At 38.5% G+C, this 27,090-nt stretch overlaps 1 protein-coding gene across 12 annotated transcripts in view; it reads left to right on the top strand.

The window, feature by feature from the left end:
- The window catches only part of TENM3 (teneurin transmembrane protein 3), a 953,923-nt gene that overhangs the window by 800,076 nt on the left and 126,757 nt on the right, over positions 1 to 27,090 (top strand). For 11 of the 12 annotated variants that reach the window (XM_053585025.1, XM_053585092.1, XM_053585086.1 and 8 more), the window contains 5 exons: positions 1,133 to 1,255; positions 17,022 to 17,254; positions 26,045 to 26,255; positions 26,618 to 26,719; positions 26,886 to 27,080. In XM_053585025.1, the coding sequence (XP_053441000.1) occupies positions 1,133 to 1,255; positions 17,022 to 17,254; positions 26,045 to 26,255; positions 26,618 to 26,719; positions 26,886 to 27,080 (864 nt within the window). The remainder of the gene's footprint in view (positions 1 to 1,132; positions 1,256 to 17,021; positions 17,255 to 26,044; positions 26,256 to 26,617; positions 26,720 to 26,885; positions 27,081 to 27,090) is intronic. The other variant, XM_053585043.1, reaches the window with a different exon arrangement.

Here is a 27,090-nt window from a genome sequence, read left to right as displayed (position 1 = left end):
CTAAATCTTACACTGAGCATCGGACCTGAATCTAACTGCATCCGGAGGCCCTGCTCTTTACACTAAGCCAATTCAGCCCTGTCATTACATATGGGAGATATTCACTGTGGGCTTTTTGACAGTGCTACTAATCACATTACCTTTTTATTCTTTATCCATCTCTCTGGTGAATTCCAATATGTATAATGAATAAAATAATGTGAAAAACAATGCAGAAAAGTTTCTTTCATGAATACTATATGACCATCACTACGTTTTCCTACAAATATTTAGCCTTCTTTAGAGATGAGTTCCTAAATTATAGTCTCTGGAGCACAAGTGAATGTTTAGTAAGTGTTAATGATTAATATGACAGTGACATGTTTCTCTAAATATTTCAGAAAAATAATGAACAGTATAGTGAAATTGCAATTACATTTGTAATTTAAAATATGTAAGCATATAGTTATATGTTTTCTAAATATTATAAATAAGGAAAATTAGTAATCATACAATTTTAATAAATTTATAAACTATTTATAAATCTATAAAATTAATACTAGATTTACATCAAAAACTCATTACCTGATACATGGGTGGTGTTTAATGTGTGCCATTACTGAGTTGTATGTCAGAAAACCCCAAATTACTCATTCTAACTTTAGAATATTTGCATTGTATATTTTGTTCACCTGAACCTATTCTGGTCATTTCATATGCCAGAAAATCCATCTCTGGGACCATTTTTTCCTTTTTCCCTTAACCCAAATATATAGCATCAAAGGTGTTGCACAAAGTAGAATAAATTTGCTAGTGACCTGTGGGCATGTTTGGCAAACACTACTGTAAAATATTCTACCATTTCATTAACTGATAGTGAGAAGTTGAACTCAGGATGAATTACAGCAAAAAACCCCAACTCATACCTGAGAGTCTTGGTACCAGTTACTTGAGTACTATCAAACGGTTATCACAGTGCCGCCATCTTGCACTGTGTTGCCGCATACGTTACATTAGTTGAGGAACTCTTTCTTTCATCACTTTTATTGTGTGATTATTCTTGGTATTTCAGAAAAATGGAAATTTTACTGTTACACATAACTATTGCGAGTAAACCAGCAGAGCTCTGAACCACCTGTGCTCTTTCCCCCAGCAATGCACCTCTTTGGCCTCAACTGGCAGCTACAGCAGACTGAAAATGACACATTTGAGAATGGGAAAGTGAGTTCTGACACCATGCCAACAAACACTGTGTCATTACCTGCTGGTGACAATGGTAAGAGGAAGAATTTTGTCCTGTGCTTTACTTTTAACCTCCTTTTTTCATAAATTTATTTCATCCATATTTACATCCAGTTTATATGGGGGGACTGAAATTATAGATACCATCTTTCCATGAGTGTTTTTTATTAATTTACTTGAAATGTTGAAAATACACATTATTATCATGGGAATAATATAATTTTCTGCCTTCTAACTTGGTGAGGAGGCTTTTTGTCCCTTCTGTTTTGCAGTTGTGTATTGAGTTGCATTCTCAATCTGCAAATATACTGTAATTCACTGTCATCTCTGCCTTGGGTATATTAAATTTTCTTCATTCACCTTGCCCGTGGAGTTGGAATACTGTGTTAATTTTATTATTAAAGCTTTTAAGTACAAAACACATTAAAAGGATTATAATATATTAACCTTTTCTTTGGTTGCCCTTTCTCTAAACCTTTTAGAGTTTTCGCTTTGAGCCATTAAAGACTTGCATTCAAATCATTTGGCTCTGAATTTAAAATGGAATTTAAGTGGTTAGAGAATGCTTTATTTAATTTTCCCAACAAATACCTTAGGAAAACGTATGTATACGTGAGTTTCTTAGCATGACTGAAAAAGAGCTATCATGTTTCATGAACATATACGCTGCTATTGTACATGTAACCGTTTATTGTGACTCATACTTTGCAATTTTTTTTGTTCTTTGCCTTTTCATCTTCTGTTTGGTTTTCACAATAATAATACTGTATGACATTCCTCTTTATCCTTAGGAATTTTATAAGACATTACTTTGTTTTTTTTCTGAGACAGAGTCTCACTCTGTCACCTGAGGTAGAGTGGCATGGCATCATAGTTCACAGCAACCTCAAACTCCTAGGCTTAAGAGATCCTTTTGCCTCAGCCTCCCAATTAGCTGGGACTACAGCTCCCCCCTTCCCCGGGTGATTTTTCTATTTTTAATAGACATAGGGTCTTGCTCTCGCTCAAGCTGGTCTCAAACTCCTAAGCTCAAGCAATCCACCTGCCTCAGCCTCCCGGAGTGCTGGGATTATAGGCGTGAGCCACCTTGCCTAGCCAAGACATTACATTTTTATAATAATAATGATTTCCTCCCCTTCTGAAACTTTTTGATACAAAATTCTACGTGTTTTAAAATAACTATGAGCTGGTGACTGACATGTCACCACACCAGAAGTAGGCAGCGACATTTACCATACAGGGTATTTTGGGGACAAGAGGTGTGAAGAAAAGCTTTCCTCATTCAAATAGTGGGTGAAAACTTTCAACTAAACAAATTGCATTTAGGTAAACAATTGTTTAACTTTTTATACATTAGTAGCACACATGGACAGAGCAAGTAACTGCACAGAAATTAAGAGTATTTCTTCTTGGTTTATATGTATTGAAATATAAACTATCTCTGGATGGTTTCTATGAAAATGATCAAATGTTACTTTTTAACCCCACACATGCAGGGAAGTTGTTTTACAGACTAAAGAAACTGTAGTTATGCTAGAGAGAGAAATGCTTATCATGGATGTTTTATTTATTTAACATCATCCTAACCTTTTATTATGGTTAAAGTGAAAATAAGGCATGACTACTTAGTTTCACAGTATTGAGAAAGCTGTGGGTTCAGGGTTACTGCCAGTAACCTAGTCTTCTACCGGGGAGAACCTCTGTTCACATCTGCATTCCTCTCCTCACTGAAGCCTTTCTTCAAATCCTAGCCCCTTTGCTGTGGGCAAGTGCTTACTTAGTAGGTGAGATTTGAAAGAAAATTTTAGGACAACCCTGGAAGTATAGTGCCCAGGATCTTACCAGCCCCCACTGTTTGGAAGAACATGTATGAATGTGGCTTCAGAAATCTCTGTGAGGCTGCAGTACTCTGAAACAGTGACCTTTAAACTGTTGACCATGCCTGCAATAAGAAATCTATGTTCCATCAAAGGCAACACACACACACATACCTAGCTAAAATATGTTTCCCAAATATCCTTGTTTTCTAAAATACACCCTAGTTTTGTTTTTTCATGTTTTTTTTCGGGGGGGCGGTGGTGGAGCGTGTTGAGATAAAGTCTCACTCTGTCCCCTGGATAGAGTGCTGAGGTGTCAGAGCTGACAGCAGCCTCAAATTCCAGGGCTCAAACGATCCTCCTGCCTTAGACTGCCAAGTAGCTGGGTCTATAGACCCCTGCCACCACTCCCAGTTGATTTTCCTATTTTTAGTAGAGATGGGGCCTCACTCTTGCTTGGGCTGGTCTCAAATTCTTGAGCTCAAGGGATGCACTCGCCTCAACCTCCCAGAGTGTTGGGATTACAGGTGTGAGCCACAGCACCCAGCACACCCTAGTGTTTTCTATTCTGTTTTATTATATTCCCCATTTTTAACAAATGCTAACTGTAAGCCTCTGAAACACATATTTACAAAGGATCTTGGTCGTCAATTTCAGAGACACTGCTCTAGTAGTAGTTCCCTTCCCTAGGAGGGACCGAGGTGCCCACAATGATCGCAGACCACATCGCATATGGTTGCTGTGCACCTCTAAGGCCCTTATATTCGTGTGAGTAAAGCACTTTCTTCCTAGCTATGTAAAAAAGCCTCCTGCATAAGGAACAGTTAGCAGTTGCCACAGGATCAGTTCATGGCACTGGAGAACTGACCCCGCAGCCCGCCAACTAGACTAGAGGATTTGCAGGAATTTGCCCTTGATGAAAAGAAGGGCATCTCAGCCCTCCGCCCTGATCCAAGGGGCGACCTACCTAAATAATACTTTCCTTCTTTATAGTTTCTTGAATAGCCCCCAAAACTCTAAATAGTAAGGAATTCTTATTTCCCAAGAAAAAGTTCTTATTATCTCAACACAATGCCTACAGCCCTGGGTACAGGAGGGCAGGATGGGACTTTATCTGTGAGGAGGGAGAAACCCCAAAACCACTTTCAGGCCCCTGTGATCAACCTGCAATGTCCATGCACCGTCACCCACTAATTCTTATAAACTATATAGAGAAGCCGATCACACCATCTCTTTAGAAATTCTAGAATTATAAGCATTGAGAAAGCCTTAGAGTTCTGAACAAAGCTCACCAGGAGAATTAACTGTGCAAGCATAATGAGAAAATTACTTCACAGCTTCTAAGAGCAATACTCTTTACTTATGCAGTCCTATTTTCTTATTTTGTAAATATAATTCCGAGGGACGATTATCATGCAAAGGGTTCAGCAAACTCCCTTATTGCCTTTAAGTTAATACTGAACCAAAGCTTCTGAATGGTATTTAGTGTCTAAAAGAAGAGTGTCCATTATATGCCATGATCCATTACTGATTAATCCTGAAACCTCCTGGGACTGCAGATTTCAGAGATGAGATAGCATAACAAAACTGAAGGAAAAGGACAAAGTGAATTAAGAGGTAAGAATAAAGTTTGTAACTCACACACCCATCTCCTTCCTGAAACCAAAATTATCTCCCTGGTCCAAGGAATTCATTTAGCCTAATGTACTGGAAAGAAAGAATCACACAGGCCTATACTCAAATCCCAGCTCCTTTGTTTATTCCTTGTGTGACCTCGAGCAAGTTACTTAACCCTTGTGAGCCTCAATTTCTTCACATGCAAAGAGGGAATAATACCTCCCGTCTCTGAGCTCACCACCACACCAGTCTGGCAACCTTACGACATTGCCCTTGAAACTTCTCTCCCACATGCTTCTCAACGAGTATTCAAATCGTCCCACTATACTCAAAACCATCTTTTTTTTTGAGACAGGGTCTCACTATGTCACCCTCGGTAGAGTGCTGTGATGTCACAGCTCACAGCAACCTCAAACTTTTGGGCTTAAGTGATCCTCTTGCCTCAGCCTCCCAAGTAGCTGGGACTACAGGTGCCCGCCACAATGCCTGGCTGTTTTTCTGTGGCAGTTGTCACTGTTGCTTAGCTGGTCCAGGTGTATGTGGTTGGCGCCTTAACCACTGTGCTACCGGTGCCGAGCCTCAAAACCCTCTCTTGAACAGATTACCTTGCATTCTGTTTAAAAAACAAGTAGACATCTTCAGAGGCAGCTCTCTTAATTTCCTAAGAACAAGCCTGCCTTCCTGTATGCGCTGGAACTATCCTTTTCCTGGTTTCTCCCTATTCAAGGTTAATGTTTCCATGGGAACTCTAAATCCCGTTCCGTATCTTCAGGATTTCTCTATTCAGTGTTTGAACATTTCACTGTCTCTCACATCCTGAAAGAAAGTATCTCTTGATTTTGCCTGCTACTGCAGCTTCAGCCTCTCTTTCTCTCTGCTTCTTTTACAGCTGGCCTTCTCGAATGCAGTGAGTAGGGTCACTGCAATCATTCCCTCTCCTTCCACTCGCTGCTGAAGCCTTTTTTTGTTTGTGGGACAGAGTCTCACTCTCTCACCCTGGATAGAGTGCCATAGTGTCATCATAGCTCACAGCAACCTCAAATCCCTGGGCTCAAGTAATCATCCTGGCTCAGCCTCCTGAGTAGCTGGGACTGTAGCCATCCACCACCATGCCTGGGTGGTTTTTCTATTTTTAGTAGAGATAGGAGCTCACTCTTGCTCACGCTGGTCTTGAACTCCTGAGCATAAGCAATCCACCTGCCCCAGGCTCCCGGAATGCTGGGATCACAAGTTTGAGCCCCTGCACCGGGCCCTGTTCTTCCCTCTGCTGTGTCTGGGTTCTTGGTAGGTAGCCTGGCCCTCCTAGTTGAAATACTCTTTTCCCTTTGCTTCTGTGATACCACAGTCACTTTGACTTTCTTCCTGACTGTATTGGCAGTGATGTGTCACTTCCTTGACTCATCTCTCTCTAGCTGATCCCCAAATACTGTTGTTGCTCGGAACTCTGCTCTTTCATGATATAATCACTCTGGGCTCCACTTTCATCCTACATGCCCTTAACTCCCAAATCAGTAAATCCAGCCTAGACGTCTCTCCTCAGCCCCAGACATCAACTGTGAAATATCTATCCTGATGGCTGTGGAACATCTCTACTTGGGTGTCTTTCCTCTATCACAAACTCAAGTGTCCGTAACTGAACCCCTTCAACTACTTTAGTATATTATTGCAGGAAAAACCATGCCAAAACTCAGTAGCTTAAAAAAAAAATTATTATCTCTCATGGTTCTATGAATCAACTGGGTAATTCTTGCTTTTTTACTTGGCCCGCTCATGCAATTGCTTTCCCGTGTCAGTGGGGTTACCTGAAGGATCCACTAAGCTGGAAGTGCATGGTAGCTCTCACATCTCAGACAGCTGATGCCGTCTGTTGACATGTGCTCAACTGTTGCTATTACCTAAATGTGGCCCTCCATGTGGCTTGGGATTTTAAGAATGTAGCAGTTGGTTCTGAAGAGGAATATCCCTAGAGGGAACATTCTAAAGGACCCAGACAGAAACCCCAGACTCCTTACAACCTTGCATAGGCCCACATCCATCACATTGTTGGCCAAGAAGTCAGTAAGGTCAGCCCGTATTCATGAGAAGGGGAGTTAAACTCCCCTTTCTTGACCAAAATGGCAGGGATGATTGCATTGGGGGGGGGTTTGGTATAGAAGATGTTGTCATGGCCATTTTTGGAAAACACAATTTCCACATCATATCATTTGCTTTTCTTTCAGAGATTTCTAAACAGTAGCCCCACTGTCATCCACAGTTTCGCTGTCTAAAGTTTCACTTACCTATGGTTACCTGTGATCTGCAAATATTAAGATATTTTGAGAGAGAGATCATACTTATATAACTTTAATACAGTATATTATCATAATTGTTTTATTATTGTATTGTTATAATAATTATATTCTAATATTTGTTAACCTCTTACTGTGCCTCATTTATGAATTAAACTTCATCATAGGTATGAACACACAAACTCATATGAATGAAAACTTAGTGTTGTTGGCACTACCTGCAGTTTCAGGCATCCACCCCCCTGGCAGGGGTGGACCTTGGATGTATCCCCGCAGATAAAGGTATCCCTGTGGACTGGGAAATGGTATCTTCATCCACCTCATTATCTGTTCTGGAAGTTTAGGAACTAAACAGGTCCTATCTGTTGGGGAAAAAGTCATAGCTGACTCCTCCCACTCTCTCAGTTCTTATATTCAAGCAAATTCTGTCAGTTGTAAGCCCGTAATAGCTTCTGAATCCCATCATCTCTTATTTGGATATGGCAGCTACCTTCTATCTGTGCTGTACATCTCTAGTCTTGTCCTTTTTTTATTTTATTTTATTTTATTTTTAACTCTCTCTCTGTTACCCTGGGTAGAGTGCCATGGTGTCATAGCTCACAGCAACCTCAAATTCATGGGCTCAAATAATCTTCCTGCCTTGGCCTTCTGAGTAGCTGGGACTACAGGTGCCCGCCATAACACCTGGCTGGTTTTTCTATTTTTAGTAGAGACAGGGTCTTGTTCTTGCTCAGGCTGGTCTCGACCTCCTGGCTCAAGGGATCCACCCTCCTTCGCCTCCCAGAGTGCTGGGATTACAGGTGTGAGCCACCTTGCCCAGCCTCCAGTCTCACTTGTTTGTTCTTCACATACAAATTTGAGAGAGTAATATCTCGCCTGATCCCCTTCAGTGACCCAGATTCTAGTCACATGGCTTTAAATGACTTGCAAAGCTCCCCACAGGCTGGCTGTGTTTATCACACCATAGTGTATGATGGAAACAGTGCAACCAAGAGGTACAGTCTCCTGAGTCACACCACCCAGGTTGGTTCCTAGTTCTCATCATAGTGCCTGTGTGACCTGGTATGACTTATACAGCCTCTTTTCTACCCATGTTTTCTCATCAGTTAAAAAAGGACTGATCTACCTCATGGAATGCTCTTGATAGATTTATCACTCATCAATTTTCAGTTTTCTCAAATACTAAACAGCTTTAAGAGAATTAGATTTATAGCAAGTTTAGGTGTAAATTGAGGAGATACTAATAACAAGGCTGTAAGAACGTCGAGTTTTATTCACTATTGCTTATAGTATTTGTGTTATTATAATGTCTAATCCTTAATTAGATGCTCTATTGATTTTTGCCCATTAGACTGTGTTTGCAAAGTAGTTATTCCTTATTTCACATAGCATTCTGTGCATCGCTGTGAGTCCACAATGCTAAGTTAAGACGTGATTGTTTATAAAAAGATAGGTTCTCTTGGAGATCTGAAAGTTGGAGTATGAATTCAAGGTTAGGTCATATACTTGAAGGGTGGGCTATTGATTGTTTATAAATGCTTAACCTTGTTTCCTAATGCTTAATTATTAGTGCCTCCATCGGTTTTAAGAGGCTATTTTGTCATTTACTCTCTTCAGCAATTTCATTTACACTTTTACTGTTGAATTTCTTTTCTACCTTTCCAGTTTTTTGTTTTGTTTTGTTTTGTTTTGTCTTGGTTTTTGAGATAGTTTCTCAAGCTGTCACTCTGGGTAAAGTGCCTTGGTGTCACAGCTCACAGCAACCTCAAAGTCTTGGGCTTAAGCGAGCCACAACGCTGGCTATTTTTCTGTTGCAGTTGTCTTTGTTGCTTTAGCTGGCCCAGGCTGGATTTGAACCCACTGGCACCCTACCCACTGAACTATGGGCACTGCCTGCCTTTCCATTTTAATCATTAGAGGTGTTTCCTCACATGATATGTTGCAAAATATTTTAGATTTTATATAAAGTATCTTGTATATTTTTGTAACCTTTAGTGATTTTTCTGATATTGCAGAATAATTTTCAGGCAGATATCAAACCTCCTGATTAACAATATGACTTTAAATACTCTTGTCCTACAGCGTCTATGGTAAACTATTATTTATAAAATGTTTTTCAGAATTCAAAGTACTCTTTTTAAGGCATTATCTGGAAAAAAAAATTGCAACTCTACCGATGTGTTCTCAGACAAAATGGCCATCACATGAGGAGAGGAGTAACAGTAGCTCTGCATACGTGCTCTCTTTATGTTTCCACACTCTGACAAGTGTATTTTAAGACATTAAGACTGTTGTGACACATACTTACTGAGGAAAGAAAAAAAAAATCACAGTTAGCAGGTAAAAAGACTGCTAGTGGCTCCTACATTCAGGCACAATAGGACACGTTGAAAAAAAATCGTCAAGACGGTACCCTGTTGTGTTTGAAGACCTACTGCATTTGCCTCGGACTGTGAAGGCTTTAATTGGTTTGATTCCTAACCCGCAGGCTTTGAGTTTAGAATAACTACGGGGCACTCTGTTGCCCTGTCTCTATTTTTTCCTCCAGTTTTCCTCCTTTTTCTCTTAGTAAAACCTACAGACAACCTTGGTGCTGTCTGTGATCATTCCCAGGTTAGGCTCTAGGGCTTGATGGATGCAGTGATCTCAGTAAGGGAGGACAGGGAGTCCTAGAACTGGTCTTCCTTTCATTTCCTCTGAAACCAAAGTTTTCTGGAATTCAGGACATGATGAAAGACTCTTGTGTCCAGGCTTTTATCTTAAGAGGATTGATGAGCTTCAGAGGAAAAGGTTATACAAGTATTTACAAGTTTATCAAATTGTGTCAATGGCTCACTGACTTCCAAGTATGTTAATAATCGATAAAAAGAACATAGAACATTCAAAAATGCTAACAGGAATGACCACTCTTGACTTGGACATATTAGAGAAGGGCTAAGAGTTGAAAACCAACAGTGCAGAATTTAAAAAGACAAAGCCCCTTCACAAAACCCTAGTCCCCTGATATTCAAACTAGAGGCTTGGACAGGAATGTTACACTGATCTAAGCTGTTATTTCAGTGGATTTAAGCACAGAAGTCTACTTTGCTGATCATGATTAGAGGTCAGGTCCACATCTACCATTTAGAAGAGACATGCTCTAATTAATAATTTAATTGAAGAAAATACATTCTAAATAACACAGTAACTTGAAGCCAAGAAAACTTCACATGCACTCAGAGATGAGATTCATCTTTTATAAGATGATCAGTGAAATCTATCAGCGATTTCCAACTATTTTGTTCTTGTGTCCCCTTAAACTAAATATCTATGCAAATTTAATTTTTAAAAATTTCCTGACCTGAGACCATGTTTGTTTTAAAAACCTTTCTTCTGTATTGACTTGTGCTTACAAATATTAGTTGTATGCATTTGACTGAAAACATCTTACTTATTACATAAATATGTGAAGCATTTTGATAATTAGGAAACAGAATACCTTTTTGAATGAAACAGCTGGGGACTTTGCTCAATTAGTTTATGTATTCATAGATGAATATTACTTATTCATATTGTTGTAAGAATCATGCAAAATTCTATTCCTGTTCTCTTTTTTTAAGTATAAACAAAATAAGTGGGAATGGAAAAAATGTCTTAGAGTAACGCTGTTCAATTCTTTGAAATCTTTTTTTTAGTTGTCTGGGAAACACTGCATTCCCAAAGTGTATGTTTAGTGGCCTATAAACTGCCAGTCCCATCACATTTCTCCTTTAGTTTTACTGGAAGCAAAGCATTGGCAACTGCCTACCTTAGAAAAGATTTCTTACACAGTTTCTATAATCAATCCATTTCTCTGTTTCCATGTAGGTTATAAAAAAGGCTTTACCAAGGCTTAGCAAAACGCTGCTGATTGTACCTGTTATTCTTTCATGTGGTTGTGCTTTGTTTACTCTGGTATTTTCAGGATGGAGTGGAAACCGGAACTCTTGTCCAAATTAATTCATCTTCGCATTGTATTTTTGAGTGCTTTCATCTTATTACAGGCATACTGCAATAAGGCATATTGCTTTATTGGGCATTGCAGATATTGCACCTTTTACCAATTGAAGGTTTGTGGCAGCCTTGTATTACCTGAGTCTGTTGGTGCCATTTTTCTAACAGTGGGTGTCCGCTTTTCTCTCTGTGGCACATACTGGTAATTCTTGCAACATCTCAAAACTTTTTCACTTTTATTATACACACACACACATATATATATATATATATATTTTTTTTTTTTTGAGACAGGCTCTTGTCTGTTGCCCAGGCTAGAGTGCTAGGATGTCATAGCTCACAGCAACCTCAAACTCCTCTGCTCAAGTGAGCAGTTTTCCTATTTTTTAGTAGAGAAGGGGTATTTTCTAAAATAGAAAAATTAGGCAGTTGTGATGTCGGGTGTCTGTAGTCCCAGCTACTCGGAAGGCTGAGTCAGGGTGATTGCTTGAGTACAGGAGTCTGAGGTTGCTGTGAGCTGTGATGCCACGGCACTCTACCCAGAGTAACAGAGTGGACTCTGTCTCAAAAAAAAAAAAAAATTGAAATTAGGCTAATTAATTACACAGTAATGGCCTCTAAGTGTTCAAGTGAAAGGAAGAGTTGCATGTCTCTCACTTTGCATCAAAAGCGAGAGTTGATTAACCTTAGTAAGGTAGGCATGTCAACAGCAGAGATAGGCCAGAAGCTAGGCCTCTGTGCCAAAGAGTTAGCCAAGTTATGAATGCAAAGGCGAAGTCTATAATAAAATTAGAAATTCTGCTCCAGCAAATGCACATATGATGTAAGAAAGTGAACCAGCCTTATTGCTGATATGGAGAAAGAAAATCAAAGTAGCTACAACATTCCAGAGTGAAGCTGTAACCCTCTTCAACTCTATGAAGGCCGACAGAGATGAGGAAGTTGCAGAAGGAAAGGTGGAAGCTGGCAGAGCTGGTTTGTGAGGTTTAAGGAAAGAAGCGTCTCCATGACATAAAAGTGCAAGGTGAAGCAGCAAGTGCTGATGGAAAAGCTGCAAGGAGTTGTCCAGAAGCTCTAGCTAGGACCATTGATTAAGGCAACCACTCTAAATAACAGATTTTCAATGAAGACAAAACGGTCTTATATTGGAAGAAGATACCATCTAGGACTTCCGTAGCTAGATAAGAGAAATCAATGCCTGGCTTCAAAGCTTCAAAGGACAGGCTGACTCTCTTAACGGCTATTGCAGCTGGTTATTTGAAATTGAAGTCATTGCTCATATTTGCCATTCCAAAATTCCAGAGGCCCTTAAGAATTATACCACGAGGCAGATGGATCACCTGAACTGAGGAGTTTGAGAGCAGCCTGAGCAAGAGCAAGACCCCCGACTCTAATAAAAACAGAAAAACTAGCCAGGTGTGGTGGGCACCTTAGTCCCAGCTACTCGGGAGGCTGAGGCAGTGGGATCGCTGGAACCAAGGAGTTTGAGGTTGCTTTGAGCTGTGGTAATGCCACAGCACTCTATCCAGGGTGACGCGTGAGACTGTCTCAAAAACAAACAAAAAGAATTATGCAAAATCTACTCTGTGTTCTATAAATTTAACAACAAAGTCTAGATGACAGCCTCTATGTTTACAGCATGGGTTAGTGACTATTTTTAGCCAAAAAATTCATGTGACCCATTTTATTGCAATATTCATTTTATCGTGGGGGTCTAAAACCCACCCACAATATCTCCAGGGCATGCCTGCATAGGCTTCAAATACAGATTTTGTTCACTCATTTAACTTGTGAGAAATACCTAGTATATATTTTAACTGGCAAAGCTAGTACTCATCAAATTGACTTTTTGCCTAAAACAGTCTAGCTTAATTTTTTTTTTTTGGTTTACAGAAATTTACATACGTTTCATTGCAACCATCTGAGTTCTTGCTCTAAGTAGAGTCAGATCTGACTTCCTGCTCTAAGTAAATAGGTAGAGAAAGAAATAAAGCACAAATCTTTGCCATAAATTTGACAATTGGAATAAATAATACATCACTGCGTTTAATAATTCTTAACTTACAGACACTCTTTGTAATCATGAAACTCTTCTGTAGATGAAAGCATTCCCTGGCAATGGTTGGTTGGGGTGGGTGATTAAAATGTTATCCCTCCCTCTTGATATATCTGATTTCAAAACATGACAATAATCCTAAATACCCCATTTTCAATTCCATGCTTTGCCCGTGAGTGAAATACACATAAAAGAAGGAAAGACATTGAAGCCCTACCTTGGGTTTGTGGTGTCTTAGAGGCTTCCCCAACAGCAAAAAAAAATTTTGAAATGTTGCCTTTGTTAGGGACACCTGAAGCTTTGTGCTCCAAGATAATGTATCATAGTAAAATTGTGGGTGAGAGGAATGCATTTCTTTTGTAAAGAAAGTCTACATAGAAAGTTGTGGAGGCTCTAGAAATTAATTCCCTTAACATGAGCTACTCCTTTAGTTATTAAAGGAGTAAAGGAGTCTGAGACCAGTATGAACCAGAGCAAGACTCTGCTTCTACTAAGAAATAGAAAAACTAGCGGGGCGTAGTGGCAGGTGCCTATAGTCCTAGCTACTCAGGAGTCTGAGGCAAGGGGATCGTTTGAGCCCAGGAGTTTGAGGTTGCTGTGAGCTGTGACACCACGACACTCTACCCAGGGCAACAGAGTGGCATACTATCTCAAAAAAGAAATGTAAACAAGTTTTAATATACCCTCTGACTGTGACTGCCCTTATTCCCTTTTTTGAAGACCCCTGGCATAGATAATACCTCCATGAGGACTTGACCTCTAAAATTCTATGATGTGATCACTTAGGCAGTTTCATTATAGGAGGGGAAAAAAAGATTATCAGAACTACCACTACCCCATTAAGGCACTTCAGTCAACCTTCATTTTATGGTTTTACAAATGAAGAATCTTCTTTCTGGGAAAAATAACTACATGTTAAATTAGCTAAAACAAGTGGGTTTGTTATCACGCAGACCTGGATTTGAATCTTGACTGTACACTTTACTGTAGTCTAAGCTTTAGTTTCCTCATCTAAAAATGGTATCACCTCATGGAATTATTCTGAAGTTTAAAACAAAAAGTACAAGTACCTGTAATGTCATAGGTTCTCAATGATTAATTCCTTTTCTCTCTCCTTCCCTCAATTATCTTTAAAAAAAAAAAGAAATTAAATATACTTGAACTTTATCGTGGGGGTCTGAAGCCAAAAGGACAAGAAGTGATTTTAAAAAAAAAAAAAAAAAACTAGTCAGTAACAAACATAGGTTTCTTTGCAGAATCATCCTGAGATTATAGACTATCTAGTCTCAGGTATTTCGTAATTTGTGAGTAAAGCAAAATGTCTATTGAGATAGAAAGTAAAATAATCTCTCAGCAGATTATGCCTTTTTCCTCTTTTTATTTAACTATATGTTCTAATTTTGCTAAAAATGAATAAGTGTTATTATTGTAAAATAAATATTTAAGATATCCATGAATGATAAACAGTTTATAATCTGATTTGATGTGTGAAAACTTAAATACTTATTATAACTCAATTTTGAAATTTTATTCCTTAGAGCAGCTTACATAACTAAATTCACTCAAGAAAAGCAGACCTGCTACCTGAAGGGGTATTAACTGCCATGATTGTGGACGTTGGGAAAGCAGAGGGAAGCAAGATTGTAAATGGTGCCTTTTTATTAAGCTTTCTTCTGCAGCCCTCTTCTGCCTATCCTGGATTATTGCCACTGTGTCCTCACTCATCTCTGCACTTCAGCCTTCCCATACTAGTGCACTTTAATGTTCCTGAAACAATGATTTCATTTCAGCTTTAGCCTGCTGAGAACCCTTAATGGGTCTCCACTTAGCAGTTGCTGTCCTCTGCTACTGATGGTAGATGTGTCATTGCAGGGCACAGTAGTCCAGGCAGAGAGCTGTCCTGCCGTTTAGTAGAAATGCACTCTCCCTAAACCTCAAGTTTATCTGTAAGTGTGTATTGTTGTGACCTGCCTCAGACCCCATCGACCGTACATGGGGTCTCTGCCTTACATATTTGGGATGGCAGAACGTTTTCTTTAGTGATTTTGAATTCGGTTTCTCTTGATGACAAACACACCCAACACAAAAACCAGTGACTTTGTGCTACTGAAATTCATTTACCCATAGTAAATCATCTTCAAGTATGGATTTTTAAAACAGCATAAATGATACGCATAGGAACAGAATGTTAGTAAATGTATACATTTTCAGGGAAAAAGGTATGATAACGCTCTTTGATAGAATGAAAATACACAATACCAAAAAAATCACTAGATAACAAAGACCATGTCCTTTCACAAGGTATGCAGTCTCTGCTAACCTTGCATCTTATTGCTCCAGGACAGACAAGTTCAATACTGACCTAGGGCCCAACACTGCCATAAGTACCCCATGTAATCCCTACAAGAAGAAGTGATTGTGTTGCTCTTCCCGTTTTCCAGATGAGGTTTAGTGTATTCCTTTAGGGTGAACAGCTAATGAGTAACAGAGCTGGATTCCAACCCAGGTTTGTCTAACTCCAAAGCCAGTTTTCTTAATTTCTTTTCTGGCCAGATGGGTTCCGCTCACCGCCACCCTAACACTTGTCCATTTCTGCTGCTGTGCTTGTGATGGCAATATTTACCTCAACTCAGAAACCCTGTCCTACCTGTCCTTCAGAGTCTACCCCAGAGTGTAACACTTCAGTAGCATCCCTCAGCTTCCAGCCTGTAGTAATGCTACCTTCCTCTCACTTGTGTTCCTCTCTTGCTTCAGGCTGTCATTTCTCAGTTTGTGGGTGTTGTCTGCCCAACCAGGTAATTAGGTCTTGATGGCAGAAGCAATAGTAGAGCCAGAGTAGATCATCTGGAAGATTCTAGTGTTTTGTTTATATTTGTTTTTATCATCCAAAAACATACTTGTTTTTATCATATATTTGTTTTATCATTTTACGCAAAGTAGTAAAAATAAACTGAGTGTTAGTTTAACAGCTCCTCACAGATAGTCAGATTCTCTCCTCTGTCACTAAGGTAAGACAATTTACAACTCTCAGACTTGAAATTAAGCCCTCTACATTGTGAACAAACAACTTCTCTGTAGACTAAATCCAGTTTCATGTTAGGAAAAACAAATTTGGTAGTCATTCAACTTTGCCATCACTTTTAAAGTGTTGAACTGAGAAAAGATAATTTATCTAATTACATTCTGTTCCTCGGCCTTCGGGGTCACTTTCTGCATAGTAGACAGAGTGGCTACATTTCCTGAGTAACTGAGAAAGAACCGTGGCATGGAAGGAAAAGGCGGGCATCGTACCAAAAAAGAGGAGTCTCAGGTCTGTTTTCTAGATGCAGGAAGAGAGGTGGCGGTCTCTTAAGAGGTGGGAGATCTGGGAGCTGAGAGATTTTGTTCCTAGAAGTTAAAGGCCAAGGTGAAGGAGCAACACAGTATGTCCACTAGGGCTGAAAGTGAGTTCGAAATAAGAGTTGTAACATCCTACATCAAAAAATTTTGAGGACTGAAGCTCATCCTGCCTTCCTTTCTCCTCACAGTGCTCCTATTACACTTTAGTTCCCTTCCAGCATCTGATTTTTCATTTATTCTTGTATATAGTTTAGAGGGAACTACATGAATCAGAGGCATTGATTGGGTTTGTGTTTGTTTAAGAATTGATTAGAAAAACTCCATAATCCATACTGCCGTAACACTTTGAGTGTTATGGTTTATTTAGAATAACTGATAAATACTGGACTTAATTCCTCCCAAGAAATAACAAGACATACAATTTGTAAGATAATTACCTTTCTAGTGAACAAAAAAGACTGTAGGTGTGAAAACAGCTTTAGAAATAGGTATATTTTGGGAGAAAGAAAGGATTTTGACTTAAATATCTTGTTAAAGAACGTGCAAAATCAGAATTAGGAAAACAACATGTAACAAAAAGCTTCTAAGGTGAAAATTTTATGAGAGCATTTTATGGGAAGAAGATGAAATGTCTGAGCATTTGATAAAAAGAGCTTTATCGGGAAGTTCAAAGACCTGTTTTATTTTTTTAAATCTTTCATTCTTCATCAGTGGATCTCTCCCATCCTGGGAAACTGGGTGGATTTACACAAGAGAACAACACCATAGATTCTGGAGAACTTGATATTGGCCGGAGAGCAATTCAAGAGGTTCCTCCTGGGATCTTCTGGAGATCACAGCTCTTTATTGATCAGCCACAGTTTCTTAAATTCAATATCTCTCTTCAGAAGGATGCATTGATCGGTGTGTATGGCCGAAAAGGCTTACCACCTTCCCACACTCAGGTAAGATGAGGCTCTGCCATTGATAAAATAAAAATTGCTAGTTGCATTTTTTTAATTTTGAATTAATATGACAGTACATACAATTAGGTTCCATTGTCTTGTGTTTGTAAGGTAAAGTCCAAGTTGTAGTCGAGTTCTTCACCTAGAAAATGTGCCATACACCCATACATTGTACCCATTAGGTGAGAACTTGCCAAACCCCGTCTCTCCTTCTCGAGTTTAATTTTTTTTTCTTTCATGTGGGCCTATAGTTGTAGATTTACTGTTTCAACTTAGTACTGAGTACATGGAATGCTTGTTTTTCCATTCTTGAGATACTTAGGAGAATGTTCTTCAAACACATTCAGGTAAATACAAAAAAAGATACAAAGGCTCCATCTTTTTATGGCTGAATAGCCTTCTATGGTGTCTGTATACCATAGTTTGGGATCCTTTCATAGGTCAATGGGCACTTGGGTTGTTTCCACATACCGAAGGACACAATCAACAAAGCAAATAGACGACCTTAAGAGTGGGGGAAGATGTTCACATGGTATGAACTGACCAAAGGCTAATAACCAGAATATACAAAGAACTCAAATCAATCAGAAAAGAGTAAACAACCCCTTTAATCATTGGGCAAGAGATATGAATAGAATCTTTTCCCAAGAAGACAGATGAGTGGCCAAAAACACATGAAACAATGCTTATTGTCCCTAATCACCAGAAATACGCAAATCAAAACTACTTTGAGATACCACCTAACCCCAGTGAGAATAGCCCACATCACAAGGTCCCAAAGCTTCAGATGATGGCATGGGTGCAGAGAGAGGGGAACATTTATACACTACTGGTGGGATTGCAGACTAGTACAGCCTTTTTGGGAAAAAAAAAAGTGTGGCGAATCCTCAAAGAACTAAAAGGAGACCTTCCATTTTATACCACGATCCCATTACTAGGTATCTACCCAGTAGTTGTACTTTTTTTTTAAGTTATTCTCTTTGTTCTTAAATTCAGCTGTTTGGTTAATTGTTGAACTGCTTTTGAATTGATCTTTTATAGTAAAAAAATTTTTGACTGTAGGTTATACATATTTGGAGATTTGTGAATCAGTAGTAAGAAGAATGATTCTTTCTGACTTGCTTTGATCATTACTGACTGATTAAAATATACTAAATTTTGTGAGTAATTTAATGAATATTGAACATCATCTGAGCACCTAGTAAGTCATCATGAATGTTCCAAGTGTTTTACAAAGATTTCTATAATTTCAGATCATCGCATTCCTTTCATGTAATAAATTCATAACATATTCATCTCAAACATGCATTCATTCTGTTCAAAATGTATTTTTTAACTTATGCCAGATTTACTCTCAGTAAAGAAATTTGGGGAACATAAACATAAATGATGGTATATGTGAACTTCATCAACTCAAGCTACTATTCCTCATCTAAAATGATTAGCACTGAGATAAAGAGGCTAAAGAACTTCCATAAACAACCCAGCATGATCACATAAGTGTGGTGCTCGAAACAGTCCAAATAATCCTCAATGCTAAAGAATTCCAAAGGCAGTTCCCTGGCATAAAATTTTGCACACAGTAACCGTCACACATGGAGAGCCACAGTCAGTTTGTGGAATCTGACACAGGACAGAGTCACAGAGCATAAGCTGCAAATTGTGGCTTAACATAGGTTCCATTATGTTTAAGAGAAATTATTTCAGTTACCTACCATAAAATTAGAACTGAGACATTTCTCAAGATTAGCTATTATGTTTGTAAGTAAAGGAATTTCAAAAATGTAATAATTGGTTAATTAAAATCGACAGTCGGAAACCTTAAAGTTATATTGGATAATTAGCCATGGAATTTCATGCTAATTTAGTTTGATGTATAAAATAAGGATTTTCATTTTTGCCTTATATTATGTAATGTTATGAGAAACACTTTCTATAACCTAGGAATGTAATAAATTATGAAGAAAAGTAATCATATACTAATAAAAATTATATCTTTAAAAATGAGTAAGAAAATTTCAACATGGTTTCTCCAACATAATTGTGAATTTGGTTCATAGACAAATATAAATTTTTTGGCTGAAAACTTTTTGAATATCGGGCTTTAATGTATTCATTTTCCTTATTTAACATTTTTAATATCTATATTATTAAAGGAAATGTTTTTGATCGTTACATAGTAAATGTTTCTTGTTATGTACTAGTGTTCAACTTAAAATTTTAGATTTGAATCCAGGTAATGTTATAGTTGACACCAACTAGGATTTAATAACCAGATTTTCTTAAATGGTAGTGACCTCTAAAACATTAAGTATAGCAGATAAATTGCATTTATAGCAATTATCCAGTAAAGTATGAAAGAATATATTTCCTCTGAAACTACAGACATAGATTATACATGATTTGTGTATAATTCAAGAAATATGCCTCTAAGATGAACACAATAGTGAACATGTAATTATAAATTTCAGAAAATTATTTGAGATAAAAACTGTCTATTGTGGCTCAGCGCCCATAGCTCAGTAAGTAGTACGCTGGCACATACACCAAGGCTGGCAGGTTCCAACGTAGCCTGGGTCTGCTAAACAACAATGACAACTGCAACCAAAAAATAGCCAGGCATTGTGGCAGACGCCTGTAATCCCAGCTACTCAGGAGGCTGAGACAAGAGAATCGCTTAAGCCCAAGAGTATGAGGTTGCTGTGAGCTGTGACACCACGGCACTCTACCAAGGGTGACGTAATAAGACTCTGTCTCAAAAAAACAAACCAAAAAAAAAAAAAAACCACCTGTCTTGTGTTGTACACTGAAACTGATAGAGGCCATCTGCAGCAAACCCACAGCCAATATCATATTGAGTGGAGTGAAATTGAAAACATTGCCACTCAGATCTGGAACTAGACAAGGACGCCCATTGTCGCCACTGCTATTCAACGCAATATGGAAGTCTTAGCCATCACAATCAGGCAAGAGAAGGTGAACAAGGGTATCCAAATGGGGTCAGAGGAGATCAAACTCTCACTCTTCGCAGATGATATGGTCTTATACCTGGATAACCCCAGGGACTCAACTTCAAAACTCTTAGAAGTGATCAAGGAATACAGGAGCATAAAATCAGGATATAAAATCAATACTTACAAATCAGTAGCTTTTTTTTTTTTTTTTTTTTTTTTTTTTTTTTTTTTTGTAGAGGCAGAGTCTCACTGTACCGCCCTCGGGTAGAGTGCCGTGGCCTCACACAGCTCACAGCAACCTCTAACTCTTGGGCTTACGCGATTCTCTTGCCTCAGCCTCCCAAGTAGCTGGGACTACAGGCGCCCGCCACAACGCCCGGCTATTTTTTTGTTGCGGTTTGGCCGGGGCTGGGTTTGAACCCTCCACCCTCGGCATATGGGGCTGGCGCCCTACTCACTGAGCCACAGGCGCTGCCCCAAATCAGTAGCTTTTAAATATATCAACAATAGGGGTGGTGCCTGTGGCTCAAGGGGGTAGGGTGCCGGCCCCATATGCCGGAGGTGGTGGGTTCAAACCCAGCCCTGGCCAAAAACTGCAAAAAATAAATAAATAAATAAATAAATATATCAACAATAGTCAAGCTGAAAATATAGTCAAGGACTCTATTCCTTTTACAGTAGTGCTAAAGAAGATGAATAGTGTCTTTAGGTACATATACCTAAAGACATAGGGTATATGTACACCATGGAATACTATGCAGCTATAAAAAAGATGGAGACTTTATATCTTTTATGTTTACCTGGATGGAGCTGGAACATATTCTTCTTAGTAAAGTATCTCAAGAATGGAAGAAAAAGTATCCAGTGTATTCAATACTAGTATTAAACCAATATATAACCACACATTCATATGAATGATAAAACTATAGTCAAGAAAAAAGGAGGGGAGGGGAGGGGAAAGCCCGGGAAGTGGGAGGGCATTTTGTGGGACTCCACCTAGTGTGCATAATGCAATGGTACATTTCAGAACTATTAAGAGTAGAGTATAAATGTCTTATTACAACAAATAAGTAAGGTGATAGTTACGTTAACAAGTTTGATAGAAGCTTTCCACATTGTTTATCAAATCAGCACTTTTTACCCCATAAATGCATTAACATACACAGTTATGATTTAATAAAAAAGATTTAGGTTTGACTCTTTGGCAGTTGTCCATAGCATATAGACAGAAGATAGCATATTAGAGCTTACAGAAATAAAAGGTACAGTTTCAGTCTTCCTCATAGTTCTTTTGGTGTTTAAATAAAACACGTTATGTCCCCTTTTCAGCCACAATGTCTGTGTTTAACTAGGTTATGCATTTTCCAAAACTTCATAGTTATTATAGTTTCTGTCTCTGGTTTATTCAAGATCAGCAGAGCAAACAGCTCTTTCTGAGTCTAGTGTTTAAACATGAAATATTCCATAAAGCAGCCCAAATTGAACATTTCTCTGTTTCTGAGGGACGTTAGATAAATCAACCTGAAATAATTAAAATTGGCCAGCCATTCGGAATAGTCACGCAAGTTTGGAAAGTCTTTGTGACTCTATAAAACTGTCCTTTTGATCATTGCCAAGGGATCAATTAGTTGCTTTTCTCCAATGCCCCGTTCATTCTCCTAGACAGGGAAAGGCCTAAGGAAGCAGCTCAGTCCTTCCCAGGTAAGGGTGCTGTGGCATGTTAGTGCAAACAGGCACCGGAAACCTGGGTTCCAAGCACACCCTTACCACTTTGCCCCCCCCCAATATTAATATAAGGATACACATGATTAGGTTCCATTATTTCCATTTGTTAGGTAAAATTCAAGTTGTAGCTGAGCCCTTCACCCAGAAGATGTGCCATATACCCCTACATCATGCCTCTTAGGTGAGAGCTTACCAGGCCCCCCCTTACTGAATTTAACTTTTCTCTCATGTGACTCTATAATTGTTCATTTACTATTTTCATATAAGTTTTGAATATATTGGAAAGCTGCAGATGCTGGTGTAGATGTGGAGAGAAAGGAACACTTACGCACTGTTGGTGGGACTACAAACTAATGCAGCCTTTCTAGAAAGAAGTATGGAGAATTCTCCAAGAGCTAAAAGTACACCTTCTGCTTGATCCTGCAGTCCCACCACTAGGTATCTACTCAGAAGAAAAAAAAATCATTTAACTTTAAGGACCTTTGCCCTTAACCAATGTTTGACTTTGACTTCATTTTTCCATTGGTAAAATGACAGAGTTGGATAAGATCATCTTGAAAATCTCTTCCTTCTCAGTTCTAATGATTCACAGCAATATTCCGCTATCTGTAAAAAGTTGATTAAAGGCACAGTTAAGTATTTATGGATCAGAGTTTTCATCATTTTAATAACAACTAAATTAAGCACTTAGATTTTCTAACCACTCAGAAGTAAAACACTAAGATAGTTTTCTAAAAATCTATCTGTGTTTTTAAATGGTCTATTACATAATCATCATAAAGAAAACAAACATGGGCAAACTTAACCTATTGATTTTACAGAGGACTTTGATTATACATTGTAATTTAAATCAACTTTCAGTGAGGATTTTTAAAGCATGTATATTTGGTAATACTAAACCATAAGAAAGTTACCTTCAAAGGGAGCTTTTACACTGAGTTCCAATTTATATGAAACTTCCATCAAGCATGAGCTCTGTCTCATGATAGTTCCCCCAAAGTAGTGTGTCTAAAGAGTTAGCCCAAGAAATGTTATTCTAAAAATAACATAAGATCCTAAGACTTCTTCCCCACCAAGGAAAAAAAAAAAAAACCTTGTCTCCATTTGTGAATAAATATTATAAAGCAGAACTCAAGTTTGCCCTAGAATGATAACTTTACATTTTAAGAACAAAGGTTATTAAATATTTGTATTCCATATAAATCTAGTTATTTGGGGTAGAAGTTTTAGTGTTAAGTAAGGGCTTTTCTGCAGGTGTTTGAAAAGCTTTCCTAAAGTGATGTGTGAAAGGCCTCCTACAGAAGAGCTTGGAAGCGGGCCCTCAGAGCCTGCCGCCTGCTCCCCGCCCCAGCGTCATGCCCACCTCCCCAGCTGCATCTCACTGTTCACAGTGATGCAAGGGGTGAGCTCTGTGATGAAGGTGATTATTGTGATCTTGCCTTGAAAGAACAGCTAACATTCAAACTTCCCTCCTTTTCACTTTTTCATTTAGTGCAATGTGTTTCGTGAAGGGAAAAGAATGTTTATATGCATTGGGTTGTAAGAAGAAACTTTTTCCTGTCTCTTTGCCATACTAACGTAAAGTCTGATGAGGAAATGAATGGCTCAAGATAGAGACACGTTTCAAACAGCTGAATTAATTTTCCTCTGGTAATTTTAGAGTAGAATTACAGTGAAATTTTTGCAAATCAGGTGTCCACACTAGTCATTATTTTCAACCTTGTTAGATAGAAATTTTTAAAATTTTTGAATGCTAATCAAGTTTTTATGAGGGGCAGTGTATTTTTCACAGCTGAATGATATTGTAATGTATCACTACACAAATCCTCTGCTGACAAATAAAAATTTTAATAAGTCAGAAAGCAAGTTAGATTATTCTGAATTCTATTTCATAATAACCGTAGACATCTATGATCAGTACAGTGCAACTTATTTAACTGACTCTCAGAAATCCCAAAAACTGATTTTATCCCAGCTTGACTGGATTAAGAGATTTATGTATAATAGTAATCTTTTCCTTAAATAGACCTCTGATGAAATTCCATTTACAAAATCTATTGAAAAGTAGAATATTGCGGATTTACATGTATAGTACTATAATAATGATAATTTTTATATATAGTAATATAGTGTAATCCTCACCATAAATATGTCTGTCTGGAATAAAGTTGGGTAGTAGTCTTTAGAAACTGGATCACCATGCTGTTTTTCTTTCTTTTCCTTTCTTTTCTTTTTTTTTCCTGTTTGAGACAGAGACTTAAGCCATCACCCTGGATAGAGTGCCTTGGCATCATAGCTCACAGCAATCTCCAACTCAGGCTTAAGCGATCCTCTTGCCTCAGTTTTTCAATTTTTAGTAGAGACAGAGTCTTCCTTTTTGCTCAGGCTGGTCTCGAATTCCTGGGCTTAAGTAATTTACCCTCCTTGGCCTCCCAGAATGCTAGGATTACAGGTGTGAGCCACCTCGCCCAACCTAAATCACTACAGTTTTTAAAAAGTATTATCTGAAAAGTGCCTTGAAACTATGCTGAAAAATCTTTTCTGTGTATTTTAAATTTATCATATTATATCATTGGTTACAAAATTTTACCCCTCTGATACCCAACTCATGTCATATTTTTAAAATTCATTTTTAGGGCGGCGCCTGTGGCTCAAGGAGTAGGGCGCCGGTCCCATATGCCGGAGGTGGCAGGTTCAAACCTAGCCCCAGCCAAAAAAAAAAAAAAAATTCATTTTTAAATTCTCCAGTTCTATTCTTGCAACTACCCAACATTCATGATTAATCTCACTAAAGATGTATCATTAATGATGACTAACTTCATTTTAGTAATTGGGCACATTTACTAACTATTGCCATTCTTTTATGACCCTTCCACTGTTAAATCTTTTAGACTTTTGACCAAAGATGTAAATGCCCCATACTGTGAGTTTTTACTCTAACCAGAACTAAGTAAAAACCCGTGCATATCTCCATGGTGGTTATGGTCAGAGAGTCACACAGCTTTGGAGCCAAGTGCATTTGAGTTCACGTACCAGTTCCATCACCAACCAGGTAGTTGACCCCAGTGAAGCCTCAATTTCCTTTGTCTTTAAATATTAATACCTTTCTAAAATGATTCTTATGAGGATTACAGATAATCCCAGCACAGAGTGAATATTAAACAGTATTAAAGTGTTAAAAATATTACTACATGAGTGTTAAATGGGAGAAGACCTTATGAGATTATCTAATGGTCTAAGTAAAATAAGGCCCCTGGCAACATGGATGGAAGCAAAGGTCATTATGTTAAGTGATATAAATCAGGCACAAAAAAGACAAACTCTTACATGTTCTCACTCAAGTATGGGAGCTAATAAGAAAGTGAATCTCAAGGGGGCAGAGTAGCCTCCAATGATCATCAGAGTCTGGGAAGGGAAGCGGGTCGGGGGAGAAGGGAGGTTAGTTCAGAGGAGCAAACATACAGCTAGAAGGAAGGAAGTTTCAGTATTCAATAGTATAGTAGGGAAATTATAATTAATAATTTATTGTATATGTTAAAATAGCTAGAAGATTCATAATGTTCCTAACGCAAGAAAAAGACAATCCCATTTACCCTGATTTTGTCATTGTACATTGTATACAGGTATCAAAATATCACACATGACCCAAAAATATGTACAACTATGCTATATCTATTTTAAAAAATTAAAAATTAAAGAGGGACTTTACCTAACAAATGCAATCTGTGTGACCTGGTTTATTGTACCCTCAATGAATCCCCAAAAATAAAAATTAAAATTAAAAATTAGAATAAGCTTGCTGGATTTGAAATACACGTTCACATAGATTTTATGTTTATACCCTAAAACTCACCCTTTTTTAATCAGTCAGGAGAATGGAATACATTTAGAAACCGTATTGCCCAATCAGGTAAAAAGTGACCTGTAAGGTTTCTGTACACTTGTGATGGGTGGGTTGCCTCATCTTCTCAAATGCTATGCCGGGAAAACCTCTATCATTTGGACCTCTCAGTTGGGAACTTGTCTAATGTTGTATTTATTCGCATAAAGGACAAAACTGTGTTGCATTTCTGACCACTGACAAGGTTTTGCTCACACCCCCTCCCCCCAGTACGACTTCGTGGAGCTCCTGGACGGCAGCAGATTGATCGCACGAGAGCAGCGGAACCTACTGGAATCAGAAAGAGCAGGGCGGCAGGCAAGATCCATCAGCCTGCACGAGGCTGGCTTCATCCAATACTTGGATTCTGGAATCTGGCATCTGGCTTTTTATAACGATGGGAAAAATACAGAGCAGGTGTCTTTTAATACCATTGTGATAGGTAAGAACAGTATTCAAAAGAGTGGTTTGTAGCCTCAAACTATGTTGACTAGAATCTGACTGATGTTTACCAATTTGGGGTGACTCCTGGGGGTGTTGAAACCCAAATGCGAAAAATATTTTCAAATTGTTTATGGGAGAATATGTGACAAACCTATGAAGCCCTTGAAGAAAATATTATCTGTAATTAACCTTGGGAGAGGAGAGTACATCATAAAAACAGTTTTAAAAAATCTGCACTCAAAGTGACAGTCCTTTGCTTTGCTGTTGGAGTGATCTGGTATGGATGAGGATCAAAGTGACACTGCTTATCTTTTGAAAGAGGCAGGCAATACAAGTGTTCCTTCTTTCTCTTTTCTTCAGAGTCCGTGGTGGAATGCCCCCGAAATTGCCATGGAAATGGAGAGTGTGTTTCTGGAACTTGCCATTGTTTTCCAGGATTTCTGGGTCCAGATTGTTCACGAGGTATGCAAGTGAGATTCTTTTCTTAAGCCAACAGGAAGAAGCTGTAGAGACATGAGTAATTCAGAAAACAATCAAGACAAGAAGGAAAGGAGGGGGAAAGTCTTTTCTTTTGGAGTTGTGGTGGAAAATGAGACTATTAATTCTTCTGTCGTGTTTTATTTCACAGCAGCCTGTCCAGTGTTGTGTAGTGGCAACGGGCAGTACTCCAAGGGACGCTGCCTCTGCTTCAGCGGCTGGAAGGGCACCGAGTGTGACGTGCCGACGACTCAGTGCATTGACCCACAGTGTGGGGGTCGTGGGATTTGTATCATGGGCTCTTGTGCTTGCAACTCGGGATACAAAGGAGAAAATTGTGAGGAAGGTAAACATGT

This window comes from Nycticebus coucang, chromosome 1, assembly GCF_027406575.1.
Source record: "Nycticebus coucang isolate mNycCou1 chromosome 1, mNycCou1.pri, whole genome shotgun sequence".
Lineage (NCBI taxonomy): Eukaryota > Metazoa > Chordata > Mammalia > Primates > Lorisidae > Nycticebus > Nycticebus coucang.
This window is presented reverse-complemented; position numbering and strand designations above follow the sequence as displayed.